General features: G+C 46.0%; 1 protein-coding gene across 5 annotated transcripts in view; it reads right to left on the bottom strand.

Annotated features, from left to right (window-relative positions):
* Positions 1-22,845, bottom strand: part of ABL1 (ABL proto-oncogene 1, non-receptor tyrosine kinase) — a 73,686-nt gene that overhangs the window by 14,836 nt on the left and 36,005 nt on the right. For 2 of the 5 annotated variants that reach the window (XM_082067893.1, XM_082067894.1), the window contains 3 exons: positions 7,243-7,416; positions 6,252-6,547; positions 1,341-1,613 (listed from right to left, as the gene is read on the bottom strand). In XM_082067893.1, coding sequence (XP_081924019.1) covers positions 1,341-1,613; positions 6,252-6,547; positions 7,243-7,416 — 743 coding nt within the window. Of the gene's footprint in view, positions 1-1,340; positions 1,614-4,099; positions 5,719-5,793; positions 5,820-6,251; positions 6,548-7,242; positions 7,417-15,594; positions 16,120-22,845 lie in introns of those variants that run through there. The other 3 variants (XM_082067896.1, XM_082067895.1, XM_082067897.1) reach the window with 3 other exon arrangements.

Here is a 22,845-nt window from a genome sequence, read left to right as displayed (position 1 = left end):
AATGAGAAATCTGAAGATATGGAATATCCTCACGCTGCATCCGGAAGCAGGAAGAGAGATGTTATAGCAAATTATGTTCCTGGAAACAACCAGTCTCTCCTGTTCAGGAGAAACAGGCGTTTTGTTCAGCCTGGTCACGTCCCAGCTCCACCTGCACCACAACGCTCCGAGCAAGCCCTGCGGTCCCCAGCGCGACGGATCCGAGCTGGGATGTCACTAGGTGTCACTCGCTCCCTGTGCAAGCAGGAGCTTGGACTCTCCACTGGGGAGCAGCAACAGGAATCTCCAGAGGACAAAAAAAGGCCAAAATGAAAGTACTTTCTGCAACCATGGCAACCCAGAACTACTGAGGTAGCCGCTGCTCAGAGAGTAAGGAAGAAATATTTTCCCCAAATCAAGGAAAAGTTCTTCCCCTGACACTAAAGCATCTACACAGTTCTCTCCACTTCAAAGTTTCCACTGCAAAAAACCCAAGAAACAAACAAAAAACCCCGTTCTGTTTGTTTCTGCAAGACCAAACCACATCCCCATTCGAGGAGAGAGAACATGGTGTCAAGTTAGCATAAACTCCTATTAAGCAATCAAATGCAATGTGCGTGGATGGTGCCAGAAGATCTCAAGACATTTCTTATAAACATAAATGAATTAAGCAATGACCTTATGAACTCACAGAGCATTATTTGCATTTCAATAGACAAGGAAACCGAGACACAAATCAGGGAGCAGAGCCAGAAACAGAACTGATTATCCAGTTCCTCATTAAAGCCACTTATGAATGTTAATATATTTTAGCTTGGAAACACTTTTTCCTCCTCTTGCATCTTTTGATAAGAAGCAGCTGTGAACAATTGCGTAAGACTTGCAGGTACACAGGGAGCTTGTCTTTTGGGTAAGACGCCACATAAGACACAAAATCAAAACATGCAAAGCCTCCCTGAAGCACAGCCTTTGAATTCTGTATTGACTGACTCACAATTCACAATTTTCCTTAACACACCAGCTTGTGTTAGTGCATTCATGCGTGAACAGCCCTCCTTTACTACACCCGGAATGGGAGACATCATGGCACTATTTACTTGTCTAAGGTTTCATCTGTTCTAAAGTAAAAATCACGCTGTTATCATCCTCCTTTGTTGAGTTACAAGTGTTTCAGGTATCACCTAAAACCATAATAGGATCAAGCTCTTTCAAAAATACTCATATTTCAAACATACAGCATAGAAAGGAAAGGTTGTCACCAACCCAAACTGTCTTAACTAAGGCTGAGAGCAGGCAAGCAGCCCAAACTCGATTCCTGCTAAGAGGAGATGAACGGGAACGCTCTGAGATTTGAGTCCTACCTTGAGAGTCTTCACGGCCACCGTAAGGTTGTACTTCTTCCAGACTCCTTCATACACCTCTCCATACTGTCCTCCACCAAGCTTGTGCTTCATCGTGATGTCAGTTCGCTCTATCTCCCACTTGTCGTAGTTTGGAGACACGCCGTAAATAGTGGGCTTATTGCGTTTGGGCGCCGGGTAGTGCAAAGTGGTGATGAGCCCATCTGCAACGGTTGAATGATGATGGACCAGCTCTGCCAAGGTGTTGAAACGGCTCTCTGAAGAGACATACAGCTAGGGACCAAAGAGAGAGAGAGAACTCAATCACACATCAGAGCATTCATATCTAGAAACTACATTATAAAATTGTGAAACCAGAGTGTTGCATCACATCTACTCGATCTGCAGTACTATGAGCTCCACCAGCTCCGTTACCAGATCTGAGAGCTGCCAACAATCAACATGTACATGGAAATGCATGGATTCAGGAGAAAATACATGCACTTCGCTGTAACAACGTGAAAGGAATGACTGCAAATAGCATTAAATCTGCATGCTGTTGCTTGAAATGTCTTTTTTCAAAAGGCCGGTCAGTAGAGATGGGGGGATATTTCCTGGAGAGCAGGGGATTTTCAACCTCGGTGCCTTGATTCCATTATTCCTATTTGGGTTATGACATCTTCACCTGCTTAAATTCTCTCTGAAGCTTCACTAGCAAACTGGTGCCTTCCCTGCATGTGTTTGCACTGTGTTTGGCAGCAAGGTGGGCAGCTGCTCTGCGCAGTTCCCGTGATGGGCACCGGTCAATAACGCAGAAGTAAAATCATTAGCACTGAGTGAGAACCTGCTGTGCAGCATGGTAACCTAGACTTGTTACCTTTTTTAACATTTATACAGAAGATCCATTTTAAGCCTAAAAGCCTACTAAAGATAACCGACAAGTGACTCCCTACCACCAGCGCTTTGTATTTCCAGTGTTCACTCAAGCCCAGTCTTCCGCTAGGCAAGGTGACAAATGCTAGAAATTTGATTTTTAAAAAGGTTATGCTGATAACACCTGGAGGAGAGGGATGCTCTTTAGATAAAGCAAATGGACGAAATCTCATTTCAACACAGATTGATTAAAAAAAAAAAAATGAACATGCCCTTCATGGTCAAAGAAGTGGAATCACCTTAAAACCAGCTGCTCTGAGAACAGAAAAGTGACAACAGCAGAGACGTGTTTACAGTTGTATGGCTTGGACCACCAAGCATCAGGCAGTACAGCCACAATTTAAAACAAGCCACACCTGCTTGGAATGACTTGTGTACTCGCAGCGGTACGAGCAGTTCACATGCTACACTGAGGACTAAAATATAAAAGTATGGATGGAGAAAATTATGCTGAATGCCAGGATCACTTGGAAGTATTAGAGAATTAAAGGAAGCTACCCATGCTTTTATGATGGCTTGTATCTCATGATCTCAAAATCTCATAGGAATTAGAAATATCTGTGTTTTGTGTGACAGATCTTATGATCTTGTTACAGGTAGAGAAAATAAGCGGCCAAAGGTTTCACAGCAACCCCATACCAGGATGGGGAACAGAACAGGATGATCCTGCCCAGGCCACACACGTGAAGTTTTCCACTTACATCAAAAAACCACATCCGCCCACTAAACGTGCTCATTCTGTTGGCAGAAATGGGTTTTTTTCAGTCATTACATCTCAATACCAACTCCCGAAGGCCTTATTTCACATCAGCACTACTGGAAATCAGAGGTATGCCGTGTTTAAATCTTCATCTGGAATTTGCAGCCTGTATCCCAGGAAGATGGAGCACGGAGCAGCGATGGACGGCATGATGCCAACACAGCCCAGTGAGCCGCGCACACCGACTATGCACTGCGACCCCCCTGCTCCGCTGGTCCCCATTACCAAACCTTAACTCGAGCTGCTGGCTGGAGAATTTCCCCCAAGAAAACCATCCAATGCTGCTAAACCTGCTCCAACAGAGGTAACAGGCTCGGCATGTGTCAGGTTACACGGGGACTCATACAGTTTGCTTCCTGGCTACGATGCTGACACATTATTTGGGCAATTTTTGTGTATCATCAGTCAAATTGTAACACCAGCCCTGTTCCAAGGGGCTCTGCTTGTATGAGGTTAGTCACTCATCTGCAGCTTCCCTCATCAGAACACATCTTTTTTTTTCTGGTTGGTATATTTTATTAAAATATAAACCAGCCTGTGTTGACACCCAACACATCTTTCACTTGATGGGATTCCCTCTCCCCGGTCAGCAGACAAAACTGAACATCCACACAAAAAAAATCCATGAAGGTCTGTGATAAAGGAGTGAGTTGAGCCACTGGAAGCTCCAAGAGACTCAAGCAGGACCCGTGTCCTGCACCCTTAATGCTGAGGACAGCAGGATTTGAAGAACTGGCTGGACAACGTTGTTTATTCAGTTGGGTTACTCAACAGGAGGCTTTGCCTCAAGTATTATCAAGTCAGGAAAACCAAGTCCTCTGTACCACAGAAGTCATTTACCAGATGCCAACAAAACATCCAAAGGTGGTCCGGAAGAATATAAGCCATTAAAGTGGGAAATAAAATAAAAAATGCCCTGAGGATTTTTTTTTTCCTTAAAAAATAGTTGAACCTCAATACATTCAAGTATGAGCAGTGCTAAAATTAGGACACACCCCTATTCGATCTTCCTAGACCTTTGAGCTTTCCCCAGGATAAAGCCTGGGCCGGGCTGTGCGATGCACAGTTCCGCACGTTTCTCTAATACCTCTTTCTCCCGATAGCATCTTCTCTCAGTCACGGGATGTGATCCCACCAAAGCCATTCATCCTTCCTGCAGATATTAAGTTCCCCGGACAGGCTGACTAATGATCCAGCGGGCTGGGAAGGCCCCAGGTGCTCGGGGAGTTGAAGGTAAGAGCTTTCTTTGGGCAGAGCCGTGCTGTGCTGCCAAGTGGGTAATAGAGTACGACGTGAGCAGCTCGGAGCGGCGAACCTGCTCCATCAGTCTTCATTTCAGAGGGAAAAGCAGAGATATTAGTTGTTTCTCTTCCTGCCTCCTCGGCTTTTAAGGCTGGGGATGGGTGCTGGAAGAGCCCAGCAGCAGAGCGGGCAGCACGGCTGCTGTGAAGCTGTCACAATTCACTGCCCAGATTATTAACACAAATTAAAACCAATGTGGTTTAACACGTCAGGCTGCAAACTGCAGCGACTGGTGCACGGACATGGCAAGACGACCCTTATGGAGGGATGCTGGCCCTGGCACTGGGGAGAGCCGTGGCTGCCTCTTCGCTCGTCAGGCACGAGCAGCCAAAGCTTTCGGTCGCTGCCGCTCCTTGATTTTGTATTTGCAGCCACCACCAGCTGCAGATCTGCTGTGGCGAATTGTGCTGACCTGTGCCTTTTCTCAAAAACACCAATTCAAGCAACTTTGTGGAAAATGAACGGTTAACCTGGCTAATACGGACCCCAACGGATTATCGGAGCGCTGCAGAACTGTTTTTTAGGGATAAAAACAGCTCTGCTGCAATGAAAGCCTTCATATGCCAAACCCTTTCACAGCTAAAATGGAGAACGTGCTACCACATCATGGACACATGCGTATTTACACCCACTGAAGGCAGCCTGGGATTGAAATGTTCACATGTGAACATTGCTCATCTGCCAGCATCGATGTGAATTGAAGGAAAATCAACTAGAGAGACAGGGGGAGGAATAATATTCCAGATTGCCATGTCGTCCTCCAAGCGTGCTGCACGCTAGCATTTCCCAGGGCTGATTTTGACCACAGAGCGTTTCTACGCTGGAGGAAAAAGGATGAATCAAAGTGCCATAATTTAGAAATATGTTATCTTAAATAACATGGTCAGAATTGTCTCTATTACAGTCTGTCTGCCAAAGCAGACAAAAGGTATTTCATTACTGAATAAAATCTGTTTATCTTATTAAAAGTTTTAGAGTGATGAGTCTGATAAACAGGTGACACTATGGCTCCCTAGGTTTTCATACTAAAGATTTTGCTGTCAATATCACTGTAAGAAGAATAAAGCTCTGGCAGGACAAAGGAAAATGGGCCACGGTGGGCCACTACTATACTTGATTTTTAATTTTAATGACAGAGCTCTAATGGCACAGAACCTGTCATTGCTGGATGCTGGCAAGAAGAGCCTCAGCAGCCATGCTGCTCCAGATCCACACTTCAACTTCTGCACAGGATCTGAAGAGACATTGCTTCAAACAGATTGGCTACAAACAAGATTTTTCCAAAATCCAATGCCAGCAGAAATGTTTCCATGAAATTCAAACAAAACAAAAATCTGTGGAGAACTACACTTGTATGCTAACGTTTCTCTGCAGCATCCACAAAGCACAGCATTGCAACATCGCTACAGCACACAACGATCTAGGGAAAAAAGCTTAAGAAACTAGAGACTGGGCCCATATAAAAGTGAAAGTGCCTACCCGTCTCCAATGATCACGCTGAAATACTGTAGAGAAATCAAAACAGTAGTTAAAAATACTGCAGAATAACTCAAGAAGCATCCTGTCCCTAATATTTGCAGGATTATCAGAAACAGGCACTGACTTGTCTGATTTAGCAAAGAGATTACCTTTTGAACATACGGGACAAGAATTCATCCTCAGAATATCTTATTAATATCTATTACATACAGCTCTGATGTAACTCTATCACCTACCTTATGGTGTTTCGCTGCTGAGCCGTATTATATCTCACCAGAAGATTGCTAAAGGAATAAACCTGTTTTGTCACTGATGCGACAGTTGCAGTTTATTGTATAATAACTACAGATGATGAACATTGCGATCAGAGTTCAGAACTGCCCAATTCAATTGCTACTACTTGATCTGGTACAGTCTGGATACCGGTAAGGTTTTCTTTCATGATTTGGACATCCTACCTTTCCGTCGGACGCAGTGTTTATTCTGTAGTGGTACACCCTTCCCTCGTATCGCAGGGAGATGGATCTCTGGCCTGGACTGCTCTCGCTCTCTCGCACGAGAAAGCTGCCGTTGATCCCGCTGCTCAGAAGGTACTCGGCAGCGTTCCGTGACACCGGTCCATGATACCAGGAATGCTTCTCCAAACTGTTCACCGGGGTGATGTAGTTGCTGGGTACCCAGCCTTGTCCGTTCTTCGTTTGGGCCTCGCACCATTCCCCATTGTGGTTGTAGCCCAGGACACGGAGCTTTTCACCTTAGCACAAAAGAGAATACATGGCAAACCTGGGTTCTTTCTGGCTACAGGTCATCGAATCATCTCCTGTAAGAACACATATCTGGCTGAGCAAGGAGCATGTGTGTTTCTTTGAGTGGACCCTCAAAGCCAAACAAAGTCACACGCATGCTTCAGGAGTTTTCTGCACCAGCTCTGATACTGATTGAGCTTAAAAAAATTCACCTAGCAAATTTTATTTGAACTGAGTTGGCTTGATGGGGCTGGGAGAGAGCAGGAGGGGATAAACAATTAAAAAATCATTTAAATTAGTGAGGTAAGCTGATGTGACCTGGAGTACAGATGAGGAACAGAAGGATCGAGTAAGAAAACACTGTATCTGTACAGCCATTTTTCCTACAGGGACTGTGTTCTGGAGAACTGTGAAAATGATAGAGGTCAGCCTTTAAAATCAGCTTAATTTCTCAGTTCAAATTCTTGCTCCAAACCGAGACCTTAGTTTTGGCAAACAGTTTCTTGCCCAATGCAAAAGCTTCAAAGAGTTTTAACCTTTTAAAAGGTTACGACTTTGGGAAACATTTGTATTTATTTAAGAAGAATTCCCACAGTAAAAAAAAATTCCATAGGGTTTAGTGTATAACTCAGTTATCCCACAGTGGTTTTTCCTTCTGTGCCTTCTCACACACTCCGAGAACCGCTCTGCCCGGCGACCTTACCTTTAGTTATGCTGAGAGTGTTGTCCCCGCTCGCCACGAAATCATAGAGTGCAACAAAGAGGTGGGGGTCATTTTCACTGGGACAGGACAGGAGGTTTTCCTTGGAGTTCCAGCGAGCTGCTTCGCTCAGACCCTGGGGCTCAAAGTCCGACACCACCGGCCTCTGAAGGGCTTCTGGAGTAGGAAGAGAGAGAGGGGGAAAAAGCAGGTTCATTTGTGCTGATAAAAGCCAGCCGGTCAACCCACATGCTCTGATTTTCTAATTTGCATTGTGCTTCTTGCCATGTGTGCTCCACGGACGGTTTTCTAATGCAGATCTCCTGCCACATGGGCAGGACACGCTCGTCCCAGAGCTGTCCCCAGCCCCCAGGAAAGGGAAAGCCGCTCTCCCTCTGCGCTGCTCACGTAGGCTCTTTGCTGCTGCTAAATCCTTTGGCTTATTCCCAACTTGGAAGAGTTAGTTGAAAACAAACCCAAGGCCTTCAAAATCACCAGAACGTGCAGCCAGGCAGGGGGAGATTTATAAGATGTGGTATTTGAGAATGAGATACGTACTTCCGTGGGTCACTGTATTTTTAATCATTTCTTATTTGAGTACAAGGCTGTGCCTTTTTTATTGCCCTCTGTCCCGCTTGCTGCTCTCAAAACCAGAGTGCAGTGGCGAGTGCATTCACACAACGAGCTTTCCACATCTTCAGGAATCCTGAGTCACCTCCAGAAAAGTAGATGCCTAAAAACTGAGCTTCACAGGCGAGTTAAAACCAACCACCAAAGTTTTTTGTACACTGCAGCACATCAGGCATGTAATATTGCGTACCAGCCAAGTCCAAGTACATCAGTGAATTTTATCACAAAAAAAAAACCCTGCAAACCGTTATCTCCGTATCACAATTCAGTAGTTTGGGGCAGCGATGCTCCAGGCAGTCGTGCCCCTCACTCCAATGTGCCACCTCCAGCTGTGCTGGCACAAACCCAGCGCAAGAAGTTTTGAAAACAATCTTGTTTTTTGAAGGGTTATTTTCCATCTGGATGGATTAATTGAGCAAGGTCACGGCACACAAACCATCGCGTCAGTGCAGCTATGGGGACAGGAAACACGGCGCTATTGCACCCAGTCCCTCGAACCACAAAATTGCTTTTTGTTACTCAGCATCAGCCCCCTCCTGCTCCCCCAGAGCCCCGAATCCTCCTTCTGCACAGGTGAACACAGCACGGCTTTGGAGGGAGAAATCCCAGGCCAAGCGTCTTCACAAAACAAGAACACGCTAACCCTACCAATGATAACAAATCCCATTGTTTTGGTGGCGAAAGTGCCACTAGCCACCCACACAGATAATCTGGCGTCCTCGGTGTATTAGTCACACCACCACTGGTAAAGAAAATGAGTACTACTGTATTCTTTGGAAAAGGTAATATCATAAACATGGGCAGAGAGCAAAGCAACAAGTATCCACGTTGTTTGGCCTGTTTTCCTAGCCAAACCATATCTGCAGGGAGATATATTTTTATAGTGAATCCAAGAAGTCAAATAATTCTGCTTTCCAAATGATCCCACAGTCAGAGAAGGTGGTGGTGTCTTGGGTGGTTTTTTAAAGCACCTGGACATTCTTGCTTCCCCCTCCCGTTTCCAGCAGGAGAAGACATTTTAATAGCCTGGGTTTGCTTCAAGAGGGACAATGAGAAAAGAAACAGAAAATCCACTTTCAGAAAATTAAGCTATAATCATTTTACCATGCAAACGCTTTGATCCTGTCAAGTCCATTAAGCTCCCTTATCAAACACAGGGCACTGCAGTGACTGGAGATACTCCAAGGAGTTACACTGTCAGTAAACACCTGGAACAGACAGCACGGAGCTGCGAGGAGCAAACGCACAACCGCAGCGAGGAGCAGACGCACAACCGCAGCGAGGAGCAGACGCACAACCGCAGCGAGGAGCAGACGCACAACCGCAGCGAGGAGCAACGCGGTGATGCTCTCCCCCAAATACAGCACAAACCAGTGCATGCTGCATGGTGGGATGGACTGTAACCTCCGCTAGGAAAGAAAATGCGTCCCCCACGGGGGAGTGATTGGAGAGGAAGGCAGGAAATCCAAGGCAGGCTCCCCTCCAACTCCAGCGCGATCGCAGCCCAGCGAGGACGGCGCAGGCACGGCCATGGATGGGGATGTGGGAGGAGAGCCAAGCGCTCCACAAGAATCCCTCCCTCGTGCCCAGAGCACGGCGATGCTGGGACTGACTCATTGCACGTGGATGCCAAGGTATGTGCTTCGATTCCGAGCGTGAGACAATGCTGTGTCGAACACCAAAACCAAGCTGTGGTGTGAAAGTCAAGGAAGGCTGGTTTTGCTCGACGACGTTCCTACAAACACTGACTCAGTGATCACTGTCTGCAAACCCAGGGACCGGCGAGAGCAAGGGCTGATAAATAAAAGGATGAGAATTCGATAAGCTGGAAAACCACACAAGTTCCTGAGCAAACACAGAAGATGCTGCGCACAGACAGGTTTGTATCTTCCCTATCAACCCAGGGGAGGTACACACCGAGGAAGACAGCACGACGGGGAGATGCGAGACCCAAGGCTCAGGTTGGGTTAATACTGGCATTTCCAGAAGGCAGGAACCCCGACCTAAGAGCAGGGGGAGGGAAGGCAGCGACTGAACAAAGCTTGAAGGGTGGCAAGAACGGGAGGAGGAGGCCCTGAGCCAACACACAGAAGAGCGTAAAGGAAAGAGCAGAGTTGTGGTGACCCGAGTGTAGCAGAAGCTTGATAGACCGTGACAAAACACACTTTTAAAGGTCTGGGCCCCAAGAGGGGGCTGTCAGCAGACTCGGGACACAAAACCATGAAGCGAGAGAAGCTGACAGGACACGTCCATCTGGGAGCCACTCACAGCCGGCTGTCAGCAGCTCTTCTCCAGTACATTTGCCCAGACATCACAGTCCTTCAGCGCAGGAATTAGACGTTGCTGTTCATGCGTATTGAGGGTCTTTTTCAACACACTACAGCTTCTTCACCTCCTACTGCTGGTTGTGACTACAATTCTACAACACCCCTGAGCTCTTCAACGGGACAGATTCCTCCTAACAAACCAGCCTGGCTGCTGTACTTACAGGAGGGGATCTTGGCGTGGCGACAGGGCAGGAACCGAGCGTCATTCAAACTGTTATCTCTGCACTGTGATTCCTCCCACGCATCCACTTTGTCTTCTGCTGCATCCCAGCAAGACTGTGATTTATTACTTTGATCACACCGTGCTCCAGATGACACCCGGACTCCTGGGAGGAGCCCCCAGGCAACGCTGGAATTCAGTTCTCCACTAACACCAACTAAATGACAACAATTAAAGCAGAGCAGACTTCGAAATAAGACAAAGCAGCTTTTACTTTGAAGCATTAACCATAAGAATGTCTCTGTCTCCCCCCTAATTTTTTTACCAGGAGATGTTTATGTATGCAGACAGAAAGGTTTCATAAGCGCAGCTATCTCCTGCTAATTACTGTTTATACGAAGTCATGAATCATTCTTAGGGACTGTGTAAGAAGTTCTCAGATATGAAAAATTCTGGTCCAGACCAACGCAAGCAAATTTCCTCAGTAATTTAAGGGAAGGGTTGGAAAACAGGCAGAAGCACAGAATTCCACTCAGCTCTTCCAGCAGTCCCGAGAGAAGGAAGAGACCTCCTGTCTCCCTACAAAACAAACATCCTGTGGGCTTACAGACTGCGCTGGCGTTTTTTCCACGAGGTTTCTTGAGCGAGAAAGCACAGAACACATCTAATAATCTCTTCAGAGGTACAGCACACGTTATCTAAAGCTTCTCCTTTCCCTACATTCTCCTGCTCTCCTTTTCCCCTGGAAGAAATGATGATAAATAGCAGAATAGCCTTGCAGATTTAATATATCTAAATGTTTATCAGTTTGAGTGCATTTGATGGAGCAGCTGCCTCCCTGTCCCAGTATCTCCTTAGCGGCCCTCACGGATTCCCTATGCCTGATGGAAGGTGCTTTCATCATCTTGTGGCTTTTGTTGTTGGTTTTTGGTTGTGGGGTTTTTGTTTGTTTGGGTTTTTTTGAATGTTCACTCTTACATTAACCTGCAGGTTCCGCTCGAGTTCATTCACTGAGTTTATTTCATTTATAACCCCTTAGTGATATGGTAAATATCATCTTTCTCCAGCCAGCTAAACACAGTTGTAGATGTATGGAGTACAATAGTGGGTATGGCAGAAATTCGGGTTTTATTCCCAAATCTCCTACTATAACTGCTGCTTGGCCTTAGATTATAACCTCTGGGAAAGGAAAAGAGTACCCAAGTCAACTTCAATGACACATATTTCTCAAAACTCCACAATTTTTGTTCAGTTCCATTACTAAGGGAGCAGATCTAGTGAGGTTTACCTGTTTCTGAGCCCTGGGGAGGGAAAGCACCAAGAAAGAATCATTGAGATCTACTGAGCAGCCCCAGACTGCTTGGGGAAGGACTAACATGTCTGTGGATGGTCAGTTTTAGGTCTGAAGACAGTTACGGCTTTCCCTATGAAATTAAAATCCTTTCCTCACCACGACCCACGGGAAATGGCAGCCAGCACCATCAGCCTGATTTGTTAACAAGGATGGGATGGGCAAGAACCACTGGAACAAGGACATAACTAGCAAGATATTACAAAGGCACAAACGCATTTTAGAAGAACTCTACTGAGTGATCATAGACAAGAGGCCAAGAGGTGAGGAGCAAAAAATAGCCAAGAAACAAACAGAAGGCTCTGCCCTGGGAGGCAGCAACGCCGTGTTAACGCGCTCGCTCTTCCCAACACATTGACCCGAGATCTGTCTGCGGATTGCAGCGAAATCAGGGCAGGATGAGTCGTCGGCATTTCAGATCTGGGTCTGGCTCAAAACATGCCCAAAGGCAAAAAAGAAACTCTCCAGGAACGAGGCAACATCCACGGGCTGCTGCTCCTCCCCAGGCTCCTCTGACTGTAACAGGACACGCTTAGATGAAAAGAAACAAATACAGACAACCTGACAGCTGGCGGGACAGAAATCACTTCAGTTAGAAAACAAAGGACTTTACTAGTGCCCCCCAAACAGTTTTTAAACTTTACTGAGAACACTGATGGATTTTAAACAAGGCTTCTGCCTTTTGGTGGCAGAGCAAGCCCAAAAAGGCAGCAAGACTATTCCAGCCCCTATTTGGGACATGGACACGTTCTGTTTTCCAGATCAGATTGGCAGCAGTACATGCTGTGCCTCTTCTACTCTTTACCCTTTCTTGGTGTGAAGTGGGCGAGGAATCCTTCGGGTTGGCAAAAGGCAGAAAGGAGAAAGCAGATGAGAGAAATTCAGATCTTTCACATTTTAGAATAATATTTACTAGTGGGAAGAGAAACGAGGGCAGAAAATGGCCAGCTTAAACATCAATACGAAATCTCAGTAATGGTTAGACCTAATTTGAACTTATTTTTGATCAAGTTAAGAAAAGGTCTCAGGCCTGGCTGTACAGAGCAAAGCGCTCGGGAATGGGATGGAGCTCCTGCCGTCTCTCCACACCTCCACAAACACAACTCACCAAAAAATCCTCATTCCTGCACACTAACACAGCACGAGAGCCTTTCAGAAGAGGACCGCCCCGAAAAGAAAAACCCCACATTTTTGATGACTTGGTCAAAAGACACGTCCATCTACACAGGTGCCTGACTCTACATCAACCTTACACCAAACCCAACCTCAAGACAGTATTTTCCAGAAGTGTGTTTAAAAAAAAAACACCACAAAACAAACAGATTCGGTTTTGTTACAGTTCCATGCTATTCATCAAGCAAACACTGCGGTGTTTCTGTTAACACGTGGAAATGAAAATAAGAAATTGATTTAGGTACAATTTAATCTCTCTTGCAAGCTGCAACTGGTTTTCAACACAACTAATAGACCTTTCATCCTTTACGCAGTTATGGTTAAGGTTTCATAGTAAAGAAACTTTATTATAGTAAACATAGTAAAGAAACTTTACTATAGTAAAGAAACTTTCAGCTTTCCTCTCACATCCTCAACAGCTTCCCCTACAATAAGGCAAAGAGAGCAGAGAGGAATCCTCCAGTGGTGTCACCATCATCTGCTCAGTCCTTTGGGGGGCTGTGGGACGTGTGTGGGGCTGGACCGGCCACCACACATGGCTCACGGGGACCCAGGGTCCCCCTCTTTTGTCCCAACCCTGCCCATTTCTCCCAAACCATCAGTCCGGCCTTCACACGACTGCAAGTTGAAGTGGATGCTGTCAAAATGAACCAGCCCAGATGTAAAAACCTGTTATGTTCCTCAGGGTAATAACACAAGGATATTTTCACTTGTGCCCTTGAAGCACAAGGGGTTGGGACAAGCCACCACTACTCTTTTGAAGAGTCCTCAGTAGGGCTTTCAATATCACCCCCATTTTAATAGGAAACCTGCCTAGGAATACTATGCGGGGACCTTCAGCTTTAGAAATGAATAACACAAGTGTTTTGGGTGGTTTTGTTTGGTTGGTTTGTTGTTTGGTTTGGGTTTGGTTTGTTTTTTTCCAAATGTCCTTAAAAAATAGCTCCTCACTTCTCACCCCGCTTTCCAAGAGACCCACAGTAGCCTACATTAAGATTGCAGTTGGCACATTTGTTCACCTTCAACATGCCACATGGGTCCTGGCTTCGGTTTTGCCCCACACTGAGCTGAGAATGGGACTGAGCTACTTTGATAGAAGAGAAATTAAAAGTTGTTTCCATGCTTATTTCCTATCCCGTCATAAAAAATAAATGCACAGCCACAGTCCCAGGGAGGCTGAAGGCAGAAATACTACAATATTCAGTGCGTCGGCCATCATGTTGTTAACTAGATACTGCCTATACGGCGCAAGTCAAGCTGTGCTGTAATCTCATTAAGCAACTTCATTGCAAATCGGGGAGGGGGGAGTGGTTGTAGCTCACACACACACAGAAAAGGGAAAACTTGCACAAACAGTCAGGCTAACGCCGCTGTAACATCATCCCACAGCATTCATTCCAGCAGGGAAGAGGCCCCAAGCTCTGCCTGCTCCCCCAGGGCCGTGTTGAAAGATCCAACTGGGCAGAACGGAGCGGCCCGGCTCAGGGCTCCCCCTCGACAACGGCCCGGCCCCAGTAAACCAGACACGGACTGAGCTCTTCTACACCCGAAAGATCACAGAAGAACTCAGTCACGTAGGAAAGACTGAAATTATTAATATGCATCCGCCCACCATTAGGTTTCTGAAACTTTAAATAAGTAAAAAAGTCCTCTGCAAAGCCTTCTTTGGTTTTAGACAACACAAAACTCTTCAGAGCCACTAAATGTGCCTGATAAATACAGACTCTCGATCCGAAATTTCTTCAAACGGGTTTGCCACGAGAAGCCATTTGTAGATTTTGAGATTCCTGACCTATGAATTTCCGAGGACCATTTCTCCACTAAATATTCGAGAGTTGAGCAACAGCAACTTGCGATAGGCCCCAGGAAATCAGCTGCTGCCTTTCGTGCCTCTGATTTGACGACTTGGCACGGCCCTGGCATGCGGATTATTTTTTACTGAAGCAACATGCAGCAACACAAAAGAAGTTGAAGAACCTGGGTCTGAAGCCACACTGGGGTGAAGAACTTGCTCGAGCTCATATCGAATAAGACCTGGGCCCAAAGTCCCCCAGCCCGGCATGGGGGCTCTGTCACCCACGCTTTCAATCTGAACTAGTCGGGTCCATGTGTTTAACATCTCAGTGTCTCCAAATAACCACAGTTGTCATCCAAAAATCACCTTTTAAAAGCAAACATGCAAGAAAAATCAGTTAAATGAATGCCTATGGAAAGCAAACTTACAAGGGGACAACCCAAATGAACTAAGAGATTAATACGTATTAACATATGCTGAAAATATTTTAGTGATAGACTCATCTAAATTTTCTTCCTGAGCCTGGAGTTGGTTTTACCATCCTCCCCTCACATCCAAAATAAGGAAGATCCTTCCACTGGTAAAATAAAAATAAAGCTAAGGCCTGAAGATACAGCTTTGTTTATGGGTTCGGCAATAAGATCACTTGACATTTTACAACCATAAATGGTAGAGCCGCGCTCCCTTTGTATACTGCAGTTAATGAAAGTCACCTGGGGTCTGGATGCCGCGTACACCCTCACCCCCGCACGCAAAAGCCGAGCCTAAAGCTGGCTGGCACCAAATATCACCCCAAGCCTGGCCCCGAATTGCAAGCAAGGGATAAAACCCGTGTTTGGGATGGCGACGGGGTCGGGCCATGTCGCTTGGGGAACTACCGAAGGGACACGTCCCAACCAAGGTCCCTTTGGGTACTCACCTTCCAGGTAGCAGCTGGAGGAGGAGGAAAGCCCTTTCTTCGATTTGCAACCCACCAATTTCAAGCAAATCTCCAACATTTTCATTTGTTAGAGTTTGGCTTCAGCTGTCTGGTTTCCCTTCCCACCCCCGTCCTCTTTCAAGCTTCTTCTCGAGTTATCCGGTCAAAGTCTTAAAAAGAAAAAAGCTCCGGGAAAAGTTTAAAAAAAATCCAGGAAAAGTGTAAAAGATAATACCCAGGGGAAGACTAAAAGAAAATATCCGGGAAAAGTCTTAAAGAAATTATCCACGAAAAGTCTACGAGAAAATATCCAGGAAAAGTCTAAGAAATCCAGCGCTCTGAAAACCATTACAAGGGCGAGCCCGAGAGGCGGAAAATCCTGGGGCCCCGCGTCTCCTCTCGCGGGGAGTGAACTCCAGCCATCTTCCCTCCTTCCCAACTCTTTTGGCGGGAGAGAGGAGGGGGCGGAAAAAGAAAAAGGAAGAAAAAAAAGGGGATTTTTTTTTTTTTTTTAAAAAAAAGAAGAACGAAAGCAAATCCAAGCAAGTTGGGCAGAGTTAGCGCTGGGCACGCTGAGCGGCGGCTGCCCGCATGCTGCCGGCGCTGGGTGCGGGCAGGGCTGGGCGCAGGCAGGGCTGCCAACAAAGGGCCCCTTCAGCCGCTGCCTCCCTCCATGACATCAGGCGGGCGAGCAACGCCCTCGCTCCTTAACCCTCCTCCTGCCTGCTCGCACAACGCCAGGGTGGAAAAGCAACAAGTTTCCCCGCTCTGGGAGAGCCCTCGTTGGTTTGGGAAGGGGGGGAAAGGGAGGATTAAGGGATAATGCTGCTGTGGTGCGTGTGCACGGCTCTGGTAAAGCGAGTTGTAGGCGATAGTCAAAAGTGTTAGACGTGGGTTGTTTCACAGCGACTTGCAACAGGGAGAAGTGAAGTGAGAGCTGAGCCCGCCTGAGCCCAGCACAAAACCTGCCAAAAAGCTGGGGGTGCTCCCCAGGAGATCCAGTCGTAGCATCACTGTGATAGTTACAGGCAAATGGATTCCAATCTCAGCTGATGCGCTTACACTTGCAGGGTACTACTCCCCTTGCACAAAAGTCCCACCACCCACTGTTCTTTCCCCCTGCAAACTGTGCCTTTCCCTTGCAGGTTTCTCAAGGCTACACGTTAATTACAGCTGCCCAGTTTTGCACTTTTTAGAGAGTGCTTTCTGGCATTATTGTGTGCCTCCTTTGTAAAACAACCATCACTTCCACTACATTTATTTATATTCTGTATGTGTATATACATATTGTATATATAAAGGAGACAGCAAATTGGGTGTGTATACAGTTGAATTTCTTCCCACTCAGAAATCCCTTTTCATTTCCCAAACCTTGGGGTGCTTTTGCTGCTCAGAGCAAGAGGAGCTCAGGGGAGCAGAGCTCATTGGGGTGCCAAATAGAGAGGCTGGGGATAAAGGACTGGGAAGCCGACCCCATTCCAAACCCCTCTGCCATGTGTGGAGCGCTTGGTGTGTCACACACAGGATCAACAAAGCAGCAAATCTTCATTTTTGTCTCTGCAAACTTCTCTCCACATCTGACAGTTTGTTTTGGCAAGGTTATGGACTAGCTAGCGCTCTTTTGCCCTCCAACGTTTTCAAACATTGGATACTTTGGGGGAAACTCCGCGTGCTTCCAGCATCTGAGGACCATGCCTTCGAAACAGCAAACATTGCTCAGGCTCTTTAAACATTATTTTACAGCATTACTTTGCCTCAGACTGGGGGCTGTACGCCTGAAAGACAGCTTGGCAAGAAATCTGTGGTCTCTCAACCCATACTGAACTGCAATAACAGCATTTGCGTTTTTTTAACTACCACAAGCCACATCATTTCTAGCAGAGAAAGAATCACGGTTGAGGACAGCATGATGTTCCTAGTGCTTTCATGCTTTTTCTCAAAGAAGATGAACATGGATCTCCCCATTTAATAAACCAGGAAACAGGGAGAGAACTTAAACATTTCCTCGGCTTAGTCCAGAGAAGAGATGAGGCTACAGATGTGATCCCACCTCTGGCAGCCTGCACGTGCATTAGAAGGAGAACGATGCCGCTCTCCCCATGCTCCCCCTTCCTCTCTCCACTTTGGAGGAACATTTCTATTTTATGGAAGCACGAGAGTTTCAAGAGAAACCAACCACTATCTCCTTGGTTTCTTGCCTGCCAAGCTTCAGATGAAACCGCAGAGAACTTGTGCAAAACTGCACTGGGAGGTAATGAAAAAAAACCCAAGAGTTAAAAGCAGATTTGGAGGAGGAAGGTTATATAAATCACAGGAGGAGCTCAGTCATCACATGTTTAGGCCCAGTGTCATGTTTAGGGAACTGGGATGAAGTAACATGGTACGAACAGCCCAGGCATCTTGCACGCAACTTCTTTTCCATGTGAGGAGCATCCCTGTCCCGCTTCTCCTCCAAGTGCGGCTGTAGGGACACAGAATCCCCGTAGCGTTCCCCTGGCAGCGCAAAGGCTGCCCCCCAGGAACACCACCCAGCCCCCACAATTAAGGTTAATATGATGAGCGCTGGCAGAATTAATGCGGATTACATTCCTGATGAAGTCCTGGGGTTCTTATTCCAGCAGAAGAATGCCTCATCTCAAATTAAATTAACCCGCTTGCAGAAGAGCCTCAGTGTAAGAGAAAGGCATCCACTCGGGGAGTCAAACACAAAGAGCTACCCTGGGATAACTTCCTCTGCAGATAAACAAATTAATTTCCTTTATGTTTCCACACAGACAAGCTTGTGTGGTCCCTCTGCTACAAACTTCATCCTTCAATGTTTCCTCTTTTGTGCCATGGCAAACTAGGCTGTAAATACTTTGAGCAAATACCCTGAAAATGCCATGGAATTAACTGGAGATATAGAAATAAAAGCCATATTGGTAGCACCACATGAACTCTGCCGCTCTTATGGCTGACATCTATTAATCCCTTTCATGTTTGTTTGCCATATACACGTCTCAGAATGAAATCAGTCATGAAAAGCACGCAGACTTCTGGACTACAGAGTGACTCCTGCAACCTTCAACTCGGCTTCTGCTGCAGAATAGCAAAACAATTTTGGTTGGGAGCAGCCTCAGGCCCCCAGCTCAACCCCCCACTCCGAGGGCAGCCACCTATCCACATCAGGCTGTTCCAGGCTTTTTGCAGCTAAACTTTAACTGAGACTGCTGGGCAGCTTGAAACACTTTTTAACCTCTTATATCAATCCAGATTTGCCTTGCTGCAAGTTTTGAATGCTGCTTCTCCTCCTGGTGCTGTGCATCTCTGGGAAGAGTCTCTCTGGTCACCGGTTGGGTGATGACGGGGGCGCTGGGACACCCTCAGCACCCTCGGCCCGGGGGGCACCGGCGGCTCCGGCCCCCGAGTGTGTCAGCATCTGCTCCGGGGAAGGAGGAGCTGGACGCCGCACTCCAGATTTGGCTTCACAAGCGCCAAGAAGAGGGAAATAATCACTTCCTTCGACCTGCTGGCTCTGCTCTTGCTAATGCAATCCAGTATCCATTAGCTTTTATTGTTCATGCTCATACACCAGCGTAAACCTATTTAGCCAACTGCCTTCATGTCTGAGCTGCTTCTAGCAGATAGCTATCTGTTCTTTACTTTCTTAAAGCTACACAAAACTCGGGGACAGATTTTTCCAAAAGAGAGCGATCGCACACATGCACGACAGTGGCAGCAAAAGGACTGGGCTCCATGAGCAGAAAGTGAGTTTTGGCACAACCCCACCACGTTAGCAGCTGGAGTGAATTTTGTTGCGATACCATTAAAAACAGCTTGAGTGCTCGTCGCCCATTTAAAAGCAGAGCTTAATTTTGGTTTAAAATCTGAAACACAGAAAGCTAACAGAGTTTGAAGCCCCAAACGCTGGGCATTCTTTGAGGGACATGTTCAGCTGTTTGCGGATGGAAAAAGTCACTTGAAACAGAAGCAGCACAAACTAGTGGTTAAAGCAAAGGAGTAAGAAAAAGAGCAGATTCTTGCTTACAGTTATAAGTTACCTGGGCCATATCTTGCTCTTCTTTAAATGCAACTGAGAATATCCCCACAGGTGTTCAAGACTAACTCAATGCAGGTTGTAAAGCACTTTGCTGTCTCCAGGCATTTGGAGCAATGAAAAGTAGAATCGCATCATTTGTAAGATGCATTTTTCTTAGTAAGTGATAAGTTTACATGTTATTGTGGGCATTCACAGGTCACTATCTTTATGTTTAAAAATAGGCCTGTGCCACAGAGCGCTGCCACGCTACACAGCTCTCTTCTGATGACATCTTGCACATAGTGGGATAACACATTCTAACACCATTACCTGATTAAAAATATATGTGTATATGAAAATGATCAAAGCAGCCGATGTTGAAAGCCATGAATGACCACAGCATGTGCTACAGACACAGCTGTAACAAAGCTGGGCTTTGATCCAGCAGCAAATGCAGTATTGACTGTTTTCCTAGGGGCTGGTCCAGCTTTGTCTGACAGATTCCAGTTTCCCTTTGGGTTTTCAGATCCTCCACCATTAAATGCCTATATCCACACTTAGGTACAATGTAGCAAACTTTCTGGAAGATACTGGTGTGTATTAGATGGGTATTAGATTGAGATGACTAACAGCTTTAAAATCGTGGCTACTAACTCTACCTTCTTGGCACGTGCAGCACAAAACACTGTCTGGTGGAGTTTTGTAGAATTGTTTGCAATTAATACAATCAGTAGGTCTTGCACATTAAGTTTTCCTATGGTATGTCAAAGAGATCGCGGCGGAAGGCGAGTCCGAGACTGGCAGGGTTAGACCTGAGTGCACGTCCCATTAAAAGCCACCTCAGATTTAAACAACTGTCTCTTGAGTCAGTCACCTCTTCATCTCAATAATTGTTCATTGACACCTTGTAACTACTCCAGAGAACAAGTGAAAACAAGTCTGCCAGGATACTCCCACATTCTCCTCTTACCAATGACAGCGCTACACAAAAAGCCAATTATGTTTGTGATTTATTACTAGTACCTGCCACGTAATAGGTAGAGGGTGAGAAAAGCCCTTGTTGGTGTTTGCGCATAGAATGACTTACATCAGTCCAGTAAAACTTTCCAAGTTTGTTCATGCACCCAAGGAGAAAGCCCAAAGCATCAAGATACGTATTGGGTGATCTCCAGGAGTCAGTAATACCAGTGGCATTAGTAACACACACCCAGACAAACAGGGCTCGGGTGGTTTTACGGCTCAGCCCAGATGAACCCTCATGATCTGTGTCATCCCAGTTTCTCCAGCTCTGCTGCAGCTCAGAACTCAGCGCTGCCTTTGCCTCTTTTCTTCTACCTTTTTATATAGACATCTCTGCCTTTTATTTTCCAGCTCACGTACAAAATATTTTTATAGAGACCATTATTCTACCTTTCTATTGAAGCTTTGCTGAAAATTCAGCTGACGGATTCACAATAGCTAGTTAAAACAGCACGTTAAAAACAAAAGCCTCTTGCTACTAATCTGATCAGTCGAGGATAGGCATTCTTGTAAATAAAAAACCGCCACGCATCCATTTGAATAAAGGCTGGTTAACACCTGAGCGCAAACAGTGTTTTCCTTCCTTTCTTCAGAAACCATCTAGCACAGCGTGAACAGATATCCGCACATATAATGAAATATTAACACTTGTGGCACTTGGACTTAGTGAGTCCCACTCTCACAGGAAGAAACTTAGCAACAAAAAGCCAGGTCACAAAAAGTCCACTGTACACATCAACCGAAAAACAAAGGATTTTGCAACACAGCATGTGCATTTGTTGTTTTTTTCTCCATGATTTAACAGATGTTTGTTATTTGCAATTTTCATGAGTGCAGGAGGAGGCTGAGAAGTGGCAGGATTTCAGAGAGGGGATGTTCAAGGATTTGCAATTCCTTTCAAGCAACAGGAGGGAATCCTCCTTAAGGTAGTAACAAGGCAGAGGATAGCACTAGATTTCTGCAATAGTGGTGTGTTTTCACAATATTCATGCAAAAAAGCAAGATGAGTTGTGAGCTCCGCAGGGAATTGCCTGGGTATTAGTGTTTGAAGCCTGCAAGGTTAAATCCAAGTCCCAAGGGGCTCTTCACAAACCACTGGAAAAGTTTTGGGTGTCTTCCACTGAACACTTTTTGAAACATCAGCAGGCAAAGAGAAACTTGCACTTTTCAGATCTGAAAAAATAGCAACTTACCTTAAAAATACACACACACACACAAAAAAAAAATCTAAGAAACTCCTACTTAAGTCAGTTTATGAAGGTTGTAAAAGAGGGAGTTGAGGCTGAGAGGTTCTGTGCAATAGGGGGAATTAGGGATCCCACTAAAGCTCAGTATTTTGTGCCAGGGCAGAGCAGAGCGGGCTCACAGCCAGGCAGGGCTCCATCAGAAAAGATACATACTTGGAAAGGATCAGAAAACACATTTTAAAGAGGTTTCTTCGCCAAATACTGACTCAGATCTTGAGTGGGAGCATTTCCGTATTTCTTTTAAATGAAAGGGCAAGGAAATGGAGATAGAAAAAGTAAAGTTAAAACAAGAGGTTAAAACGGGGAGCTGGACGCTGATGAGCTCATGAGTTATCTTGTGTCACCCTGAGCACGTCCGCAGAAGGATCAGGAGGACCAGTAAAACATGGTTCAGTCCCAACAGCACCGAAGTGGTTAATTCCTTCCATTCAAGAGCTGAAAAAATCTGCCAAAGCAGAAGACCAGGCCTAAGAGATCAAATTACACATGAGGAGGGGGTGGAAGGGGAGAGGAAGAAAAGAAAACAAGTATTACTGAACCAGACCCAGCGGGGAGGAGGAGGAGGATGGAGGAGGCAGGTTCATCCCTGCAAACACCCTGGCTTGGCCGCTCCCCACATCCACAGCTCGGGAACATCGACCTGTACCGAGCACCTGAACCCTGGGCAATGTGAAAAACCTTCTGTGCATCAGCTATTGAATTAATACCGCTGGAAGAGCTCAAACTTCTCTCTTCCTCGCTCTCCCCACCAGAGCCGCGCAGCCCTGCGGGAATTTCTCTCCCAAGGGGAGAGTCGCTTGGGCACAGCTCAGGGAATGTGTCTGGCACACTTGCTGCTGCCACAGGTACAGGAATCCCCAAAGTACTTGAAAAGCAAAGAAAAAAATACCATGCGTAGCAGACACAAATGATAGTCCACCAATAAACATCCATCAATAAACAATCCATCAAACCTAGTAGCAATTC

The sequence above is a fragment of the Streptopelia decaocto genome (genome assembly GCF_964273445.1).
Source record: "Streptopelia decaocto genome assembly, chromosome: 17".
NCBI classification, from domain to species: domain Eukaryota; kingdom Metazoa; phylum Chordata; class Aves; order Columbiformes; family Columbidae; genus Streptopelia; species Streptopelia decaocto.
This window is presented reverse-complemented; position numbering and strand designations above follow the sequence as displayed.